The 9,567-nt window shown below is 48.7% G+C and overlaps 4 protein-coding genes across 4 annotated transcripts; 2 read left to right on the top strand and 2 right to left on the bottom strand.

The window, feature by feature from the left end:
- Positions 1-2,254: 2,254 nt before the first annotated feature.
- Positions 2,255-3,467, top strand: HO173_012392 (uncharacterized protein; the record flags this gene model as incomplete). Its single annotated transcript, XM_037314263.1, has 3 exons — positions 2,255-2,544; positions 2,612-3,297; positions 3,352-3,467. 3 exons carry the CDS (start codon positions 2,255-2,257, stop codon positions 3,465-3,467), a joined length of 1,092 nt encoding a protein of 363 aa, XP_037158875.1.
- A 391-nt stretch (positions 3,468-3,858) lies between these two features.
- On the bottom strand, positions 3,859-5,049 carry HO173_012391 (uncharacterized protein; the record flags this gene model as incomplete). Its single annotated transcript, XM_037314262.1, has 2 exons — positions 3,859-4,767; positions 4,816-5,049. The coding sequence occupies 2 exons, from the start codon at positions 5,047-5,049 to the stop codon at positions 3,859-3,861; spliced, it is 1,143 nt and encodes a 380-aa protein (XP_037158874.1).
- A 1,102-nt stretch (positions 5,050-6,151) lies between these two features.
- HO173_012390 (uncharacterized protein) lies at positions 6,152-8,124 on the top strand (the record flags this gene model as incomplete). The annotated part of the gene is made up of 2 exons (XM_037314261.1): positions 6,152-6,251; positions 6,308-8,124. The coding sequence occupies 2 exons, from the start codon at positions 6,152-6,154 to the stop codon at positions 8,122-8,124; spliced, it is 1,917 nt and encodes a 638-aa protein (XP_037158873.1).
- Positions 8,125-8,513: 389 nt separating this feature from the next.
- Positions 8,514-9,327, bottom strand: HO173_012389 (uncharacterized protein; the record flags this gene model as incomplete). Its single annotated transcript, XM_037314260.1, has 3 exons — positions 8,514-8,663; positions 8,726-9,105; positions 9,162-9,327. 3 exons carry the CDS (start codon positions 9,325-9,327, stop codon positions 8,514-8,516), a joined length of 696 nt encoding a protein of 231 aa, XP_037158872.1.
- Between the last annotated feature and the right edge of the window lie 240 nt (positions 9,328-9,567).

Genomic DNA, 9,567 nt, shown 5'->3' with positions numbered 1-9,567 from the left:
TAATATAATAATGTTATTAAATTAAAAGATAATAAATAATAGAAGTATAATCGTTCTTTAAAGTTATAAGAAATTCGAGTAGAACCTTTAAAGAATAAGAATAATTACGACTCGTATAGATAGAAGAAGAATAACTCTATTATATATAACTAATATAAAGCTAGATATCTACTATTATAGTTAAGGCCTACTAGTATTATTAACTAGATAATCTCTATTAACTATACTTTTCTTTAATAATAATAAGATATTAAACTAAATAGAATACTTTTAAATCTTAGTCTATACTAAGAAAAATATTAATAGCGAGATTATAAGGCCGCGCTAGATTTATATAAGAGTTATATTAAAATAAGACGTAGTCTTATAGTAATCTCGCTATTATCGATAAGACTATTCGTATAATAGAGGCTCTTTACTTTTCCGAGGTATATAGAACGAAAAAAAGACTCGTCGTTATCGAAGCTAAGGATTTTTACGAGAAAGAGAACTTTATCGATAGTATTATCTATATAATCTAGTTTAATCCTTTTTACTTCATCTCGCTAGCGCCTCTAGCCGGGCTATACTATATCTATGGCCGACGAGCTTCTTTAAGATCTTTTAAACCCCTTATTAATAAATAAACTTAGTTATTTAACGTAATATCGCCATCCATTAAGCGGAAATACGCTCCCTTATATCATTCTCTTAATTTACTATACTCGCTATAGATCTTTATTATCTTTAGCTTTATTTTATAGAAATCGACGTAACGTAGCTACTTATTTCGCTAACGATATATCTCGCTAATAGTCTCGCCCTTATGTAAACGACACTATCAATAGAATAACCGACTGCCTTAGGCAGTCAGCGGCTTGTCGAGCTTATTACATACTTAGAAATTATTAACCAGAGGCCAATACGCGTCAAACTACTCGGGCGTCCATTTGATAACTGTTTTCAGCGTAAAAACAGCCTCACGAGTATCACAGGCGCGAGATTACTGCGTTTGGTCCCCTTTCGCGGCTCTTTCTGCTCATCAAGACTAATAGAGGCCTTTCGCTTAACAGAGGGGTGATGGGAGGTAGGGAGGGTATTAAATGATGGCGACGGCGATCTAGACGCGTCAGAGTACGTGCCGCGACTCCACTCAGTATTAGTAGAGTTACTCTTATCCTTCTTCTACAGTAGAGTCATATCGTCTTCCGAGAGAATCTCTGGCGGAGGACGATCTCGATTAATGTCTTTAGGGTTACTGCCGTACCAATCCAGCTCCTCCTAAGTATCCTCGAAGCCCCCGTATTGCGGGGGCTGACGAACGACGCGTTCTTGAGAGGTCATAGTGGGCGACGCGGACGACGCGTTCTTGAGAGGTTATAGTGGGCGGGGCGAACGACGCGTTCTTGAGAGGTCATAGTGGGCGGGGCGGAGTTATGAATAGCTTCAAAAAAATTGGTGGGCGACAGCGAGGTATAGAGAAGAAGAGTACAACAGGTAAGGAGGGCTGCCAAATTACTATGGGAGGGCCTTACTAATCCGGCGGGTCGGCCTAATCGTTCTCCGGTAATATTACCGTGGGGGTGGGCTGAGGTTTAAAAGCTACCCCAGAGACTGTCTCAGTATTCAGTAACCCTGCAACAAAAGTCGCATTCTGAGACCATGTCTGAAAACCTCTTGTTTTCACGACGACTTTAGGGCACCAGTCCAGAATATTGTGTCGTTCGAGATCAAATGCGCTCGAGAAGGAGCGCTGTACGTCACAGAAACCTCCTTGTTGCTGCTGCTCTTGTCAAATGTTGAGCATTAGTACCATTCCGACTGCCACTTGTTCTGGCACCTTGCCTGCCACTCTAAGCCCCTGTTGTTCAACTGTCCTATCCACAGTAGTACTGGTAACCCAGATAGTCGGCCACAGGCACGCTTCAATGTGATACAACCAGGGACTTTGAGATCTTGCTACTCACTAAATGAGGAGGATTCCTTGCCTTTGCAGAGTGAGATCTGGTCAGCGTTAAGAAGTCACACACATCAAATGTCATAAACATCTGCAATAATTTGCTTCCACCCTTTCCAAAACCTTCCATCCCTCCAAGCAGTTTGAGTTAATCAGGTCAATGTTTGTAAACACAATAAGTCTTCGCTGTTCTCCTTGAATAGGTGACAAGACTTTGCGACACCATTTGGGGGAGATAAAAGGCTGAAGCCTACACCTCCATCCGAGTCCCCTCGAATCATCACATCGTTACCCAAACAGATACCTGTCACCGCTACCATGGCTCTCGACTGCAAACCTTCCATGTCTGATGGGAGCGACGACTTCTCCAGACCAACGAGCTCTCAAGTCAAGCCTTTGTCTACCCATACTTCGATATTTGGCGACCAGATACCAGAGGATTGCTTGGCTTCGAGTCCTATGAGTATCGCGAGTACACCACTGCTTGAGAAGGAGAAGAAAGGTGCAGGAGAGGAAGAAGCTGCGAAGTCCTCACCGCAGGCTACTTTCGAGAGCAAGGGAGACCCAACAGCGCAATCACAATCCCAGGCACAGACTTCTCCTATACGGTACGGTCTACGCTACCATGGAAACGTCTTGCATACGCATTTCATATCTGACGCTGGTGTAATATAGGTCACTTTTCAAAGAATACGTGCACGTGGATGTTGGTCCGTACAAAGTACGCTTCGGGGTCCACAAAGGGCTAATCAGCAAGTATTCGAAATACTTCAACGCAGCATTCAATGGATCCTTCAGCGAGGCAGTGAATGGCGTCGTCGTGCTTCCCAAGACATCATCTCGAAACTTTGAGATCATGCACACCTGGCTCTATACTAATGAGCTCACGCAGACAGTGGGCGGCAAGGATGCTGCCTGCGGCCCAGATCAGCTCGCCGATGCCTTTATCTTCGGCGATAAGTATGATATGCCTCTACTGCGGAATAAGGCTATCGACGTCATAGCGTCCAACTATTCATCTCCAGTGGTCGTCGTCGGATGTATCGCACATGCCTATGCGAACACAACAGCCGGCTCTCCCTTACGCAGACTTCTCGCGGCTATGTTTACCGCCAAACCCACACTCTGGATCTGGGTGGCAGGTAAAGCAACAGAAACTTTCCTCGAGTGCCCAGAATTCCTGTTTGATGTGGCTATGGAACTGGCGAAGTCTGGTAACAACGCTCAAACTAAGGGTATGAACCTGAATGATGCTCCCTTCAAAAAGGATCTGTGTGCATTTCACGAACACGCCGAGGGAGAGAAGGATTGCTCTGGGACCATAGTGTCTCTGCCGGGAAAGCCACATACTGGATCCGGTGGTACGTCCTGAGAATAGCAGCACCTCTTTCCTTCCGAACTTACCTGTGCACTAGCGGTCGACATCAGCGAGACTGCGATTCAGGATGGCAACCTGGAGGTTGGAAAGCCTCCAAAGCCCTCCTTTCATCGGTGGCGCAGATCCGGTCGTGGAGCGTCTACTGGCAGGTAGAGTGGGCTTTAGCCTTTCTGTGAGAGTCTGTCCTTCACAATATACACCGAATGGCTCGATGTGTCCTACCTTCGGATATTTTCGGGGCTACTCGGAGAGAGATGCTGTCGCATTTGTGCAATAGTCTTTGGAGACGGTCCTCTGATTACGTGATTAGCTGGAGACTCATCACGTGTGGTCACATGAATATGAGACTGGAAAGACGCAGATCCCCAAACACGTCAGACGAAAGCAGCAGTAGCGCATCAATCAGTACATTTTAGATACTCGTATGGCAATAAATATCGCTACATAGCTCATCAGTTCTGCGCATAAAATGTAAAGCCCGAACGCTCAGCGTGCAGGTCAATACCTGGTTTTTGTGAAAATGCTCAAACGTGCATCGTTCCTATCAACTAGACAGCCAATCCAAGAATTGCGGCGTAAAATAAGACACCACAATGGTTGCCCCTGCCCTCAATATGCCCTCCGTACTTTCAAATGCCATTGTTTTGATATCAAACACCCCTGCAGCTGCCGCTGCGTGAATCATAGCAAATTCCCCACTAACCTGATACGCCGCGATCGGCATGTCCTTTCCTATCTCCTTTGCGTCGCTAATGATGTCGAGATACGAACTCGCAGGCTTCACCATAATGATATCAGCACCTTCTTGGATATCGCGATGTATCGCCCGCCGAGCCAGACCTCGACCGCCCGGCGGTAATTGATAGCATTTGCGGTCGCCAAAGGAAGGGCAGGAACCCGCTGCGTCTCGGAAAGGACCGTAGAGACAGCCGGAAAACTTGGCAGAGTAGGACATGAGGACAACTTTGTGCGCTATGCCGGCCTCGATGAGCTTGAGCTTTATAGCCCGGATACGACCGTCGTTCATGTCTGATGGTGCCACACAATGGGCGCCTGCTTCTGCGTACGCCATAGCCACATCGCTTATGCGGTCGACGGAGAGGCTGTTGTTGAGACTACCGTCCTCGCGCAGGATACCGCAGTGGCCGTGGGAAGTGTACTCGCAGAGGCAGACGTCGGTGACGATGAAGAGAGTGGGAAAGCGGGCGCGGAGGAGACGGATGGATTGAATGACTGGACCTTGGGGGTCGTCGGCTGCGGTACCGAGGGCATCTTTAACGTTTGGCGCGATAGGGACACCGAAGAGAATTACGGAACGGAGGCCTTTCCGTACAAGAGGCTCGAGGTGAGGGATGAGTTTGTTGATGCCGCGGCGGTGTTGGTTGGGAAGGGAGGGAATGAGGGTCTCTTCTTCAGCTTGGTCGGATATGAAGAGGGGGTAGATGAGCATTGACTGGGCATATTAGCAAAGCGTGGTACACAAGGCAAAATGCCCTAGTACCTTCGTTAATTGTCTCTCGGCCTGCCAGGACCGTGTGAGCGGATGGCTATAACCTCCATGGAGTTGACTCGAGATGTCGCCCGAAATGCTGACGCTCGTTGCCGCCGTACTTGCGTACGATTTGGCGTATGAACCTGCGGTTGATCTTGCGGACGGTCTCGAGGCGCGTGAAGCTTGGTCGTTGGGATTGCTGTCCCGAAACGCCAGGTCTGAGACCAGCGAAGAGAACGACATTGTGTTGGTTGTATTCTAAGGAAGCTGTTGGATAGATGTACAAAACTCTCTCCTCAGGCCAATTCAATGCTGACAGAGGCGCTTCCGTAGGGCGTACAGGACGGAAATAGTGGCGACTGTAACTACATCGACTCAGATGCACACTTGGACAATGGCAGAAATGTGAAGATGTGGTAAATGGCCTAGGAAACTAGATGTGGATGTGCAAGATTTTATGTCTGGCGAGTGATTTGGATGGGCAGTAAGCATACAATTGATTATCTATACTTGCGGACGAGGCTTCGTCGCTTTCAAAATCGTCATCCTTCAGGGGATGTTTAGAATAAGCTAACTCTGATTGGCCGCTCCGGCCGGAGAAAGCTCCTTCGATCCTCGCGTAGACTAAGTAATGATCGCCGGCTTCTTTTCCACTCATCCAGCATCTTTCACCTTTCCGACACCCAATGTTTTTAATCGCTGTCTATATCATTGAAAGACTAAACGAGAGACGGCGAATTCATCCAATGATACTACATTTCGGTGATCAACTCTGTCGTCTAATAAAAGGCTCCCTTCATGACAGTATGCTTTGAAGACCATCACTTTTCGAGCTCCGTCTCGAGACCCCGGCTTTTTGGTATGGAGGGCCGGGGTTCATTATTGGGCTATCGAGCGGAGTGGAGAATTGCGAGGAATTGAAAAGTCCACCATCAAGCTCTGGATCCTTTGGGATGATTCTATTTCGTAGTTTGCTTGTATTTGTGCTGTTGCGCCTTCAATCCTGTTAGACAAACGCCAAAAAGGCGACAGAGATATGTCAACTTAAAAGCAAGCAAACAGTCAAGATTAGGTGGGTACGGATCCGGACCTTCATTATGTTCAACTTAAATTTCCGATAGAGAAGCAGCATTCCCTCAAATATATACAATGTGCATCACAGCATTTGCAAGGGAAGGCACTCTGGTCATTGCTATCTACTGAATCTCATATGAAAAATCCCCTCCTCCTTTTGACTATGTGACCTCAATACTGCAGTTCCAAGCATTAGCGATAGTTCACTTTTACCAACTTGGGTCACAACTCTATTGAAGTGACTGTCCACCTTAAGCTCCACAAAGCTTCAATGGCAACATACGGCAAGAGAAAGAAAGGCCTACTCTCCTCTTTCACCGTCTTCCAAGATGACAAGCCAGAGAAAGAGACTAAGCAGCAGCAGCGCTCGAGTGAGTACATCCCAAAACGTACAAATATGCAGATCTAATCCATCTCCGTTTGTCAGCCTACGCACGCCTCGAAAGGGCGAAGTCGAAGATGCAGAGATCACGCAGCCGGGCGCAAGATGACGAAAGCAGCATTGATGAGCTTGCTGGGAATGAACTTCTAAGCACCGTACCCCACGAGCCGGTCCGTCTTCCCTCACTACATAGTCTTGCCGCAATGAGCACGACGGACATCCTTCGTCCAAAATCCAGCAGATCTACAAAGACAGTCCCAGACGATTCGGACAAGCCACTTCCGCCAATCCCAAGAGACCCTTTTGCTGAGCAGAGACTACACTGGCAGAATAGACCACCTCTCGCCAAAAAGACAACCAACATGAAGGCCTCCGACCCTGGCAAGGTAGCCACCAAACCCAAGATCTCTTCTCCAATAATGGTAGAGCCAGAGTCGAGCCCCGCAGGTCCGTCTCCTAGCAGACCTGCCACCAGTCATACTAGCCAAAGCACATTCGGTACTCAGCCAAGTACAGCAGATGCCACGAATTTTAGCAAGAAAATCTCAAATCTCATGCAACAAGCCGCCGCTCAGGAGTCACAGACTAAGCAAAAGGCCGCCATTTACGCCGCCGAATCGGCCAAGCTGTCCCCTCTAGAAAAGGGCAAGAAGGCATTCGTCAAAGCCACTCGTGCAATCAAGGAACGACTGAGTAGCAGCAGCAGTAGCAACGACAAGCCCTTCAATTCGAGGAGAATGGAATCTATTGAGAGGAGCTCCAGCGGTGGCTGGGAGCCTCCTCCGCAGTATGAATCGCAAGAAGAGTTGACCCGAGGAAGGCTCGATCGACGCATTGCTGAAGGCGAAAACCTAAGCAATCCTAAGATACGAAAACTGACGGGCGATGGCAATATTCCACGCAAGCCGTTACCAGTCTATGAGAGCATGAGATCCAGAAGTCAACACTCTGAATCGGATAATCCTTTCTCAGAAGCGGATGACGAAGACGGCCATCTACCCCCTGAGGACTATTCTGGCTTTGACTTCGACTTCAGCAGACGCAAGCACAAAGGCAAGGCCGTACGTGCACCGGTGCCAGTCGTGGAACAGGTGGACAGTCCTTCTGGGCGGTCTGATCAGCACTTGACTGTCCCTAAATCTACATCCAGGTTCTCTAACATGATCTCGGGGCTAGCTCAGCATTCCGATACGGAGTATTTCTCGAGTAGTCCTGTCGGCTACTCAACACCACGGATTCGCCTCGAACCTCAGCCACCAATGAATGGAAATAAGACGGCCGCCGGTGCGCTGCAACGGAGTCCATCCATCTTAGAGTTTAGCTTCGAGGGCCAAAGCGAGGATGCTTCCTCAGAGGCCCAATCTCCTAAAAGGAGAGCCTCGGAAGGAAGCACAAGCGTGAAAAGGAAGGGAGCCACGAAAGACCTCCGCTCACAAGTGGCACCAGTAACGAAGAAATTGAAGACAGACTCAATTTCTTCAAAGGATGCGGGAGGACTAGCAGCTGGGATCAGTCATCTAGCCACAGAGGATGATCGAGCTCTCCTTTCGCTTGAGAGTACGAACGCCGTGGTTGCGAAGCCTAGCCGGAATGCGAGCAAGAGGAAAGGTATGAGCATCTTTGACCTCAGCAAAGGAAAATTTCCTGAAGGGACGGGCGAGGACGAAGCAAAGAGACCCTGGGCTCATGCAATTGCCAGCAAACGATCTTTGGTTACACGACCAAGCAGTGTGCTCTTCAGCCGTGGCCGAGAGTCACGAGCGGGTATGCAACGACTGGAGCAAATTGACGGAGATGGCATGGATGTCGACGAATTGCAGACGAATGATGTTACATTTCATGTGGGGGGACAGAAGAACTAGTCACTGCTGAGTATATTTGGCCCTGGTATACATTACGTTGCATCAGATGGTTGGAAGCGTATGAGCTGTTGCTGGACTTGCTTTATACGATATACCCTATTTGCTTGAGCATGCTTTTGTCAGTTCCGGCAGAGCAGTTGGTCATACTTCTAGTAGGTATATAAGAGACATGGCTTTATCAATAGCGCCAGTAGCTTCAATGATCGCGTAAATAATGCACGAAATCAAATGCGCTTCTCCCTGCACCGTGAGATCTGGTGTGGATGCAATGGAAGAAAGGCTTCCTGATACGGCCACCACGGACCACAGGTCTGTTGCAATGCAAGAACCTTCCGGCAAAATATATATTGCCCACCACCAGAAGCGCTCCGAAAGACTTTCTGGCAACTTCATGTGAGTTTCTGCTTGATGAAGAAGGCGCGAAGGTGCGATAGCTGCCAAGCACAAGTGACGCCCAAGACGATCAGTTGTAGTAGAGTCCACCTCACTACCCTCGCATTCGTAGATTCTGATTGATCTCTGAACTCCGCTTCTCGTTCCTACATCAACCGCATTAGCACTCCCTCTCACCGGTTCTAGCACCCTCGAAACTGCCACTCACCCTCTGGAAAACCTGCTCCCGCCTGATGTCCTGCAGCCTCCCATTCAAATCCCTAACCTTCTGCGCAATCTCACTCAACTTCCCCTTATCCGTGCTCTCGATCGCGCTCGTCTCCCCAATCGCCAGATCCAGCGTCAACCTCACCTGTCCATGGCCCTGTCCCTGGCTCAACCACCCACCCTGCGAGGCCCCGGTGGGCGTGAAGCAGATGCGGTGCTCGCCAGCGTCGGCGGCGCTGAAGGTGAACTTGCCGGTGTGGGATCCTTTGGTGTTGACGACGCGGTGGTCGTTGTCGAAGACTTCGTCGACGGTGACGGTGATGGAGAGGTCGGGGTTCGTGGTGAAGACGTTATTTTGAGACTCGAGGGCGCTGTAGTGGCCTAGTGTTCCATGGGTTAGCAAGGAGAATGGATGATACAGGAGAAATGGTGCTTACCGACGACCAGAGTGTCCTTAGGGAGCTCTTCGTAGAAGCATTTTGGGCTTGCGGAGGCACCGTCCAGGTAGAAGTAGAGGGCTTGTGTTGGTAGTATGAGATTGAACACAAGGACTAGAAGTAGAGAGGGCACCAGACTCAATGGCCCTCGCTGTGCAGTCTGCATGGTTGGTGTCAAAAAAGTGAACGGGATTGAACACAAGACTCCTTTAGAGAGAAGTTGAAGCCGCGAATATTTTTGGGCAGGGGTCCTCCGCCGCAGGCTTCCCTGGCGGAGATTCACCAATGCATCAACACAATCACTTTCGCTCTAAATCTGTAGCTTTGAGGACCTGGTGATGAATATAAATCTATGGAAAGCTATTGAGGTTGTTTCATTCTGATCGGGTCCGCTCCAAGAGCCCAT

This window comes from Letharia columbiana (genome assembly GCF_014066305.1).
Source record: "Letharia columbiana isolate WasteWater2 chromosome Unknown Sc0000079_s0, whole genome shotgun sequence".
Taxonomy (NCBI): Eukaryota; Fungi; Ascomycota; class Lecanoromycetes; order Lecanorales; family Parmeliaceae; genus Letharia; species Letharia columbiana.
Note: the sequence above shows the minus strand (reverse complement) of the source record. Positions and strands in the feature narration are given on the sequence as shown.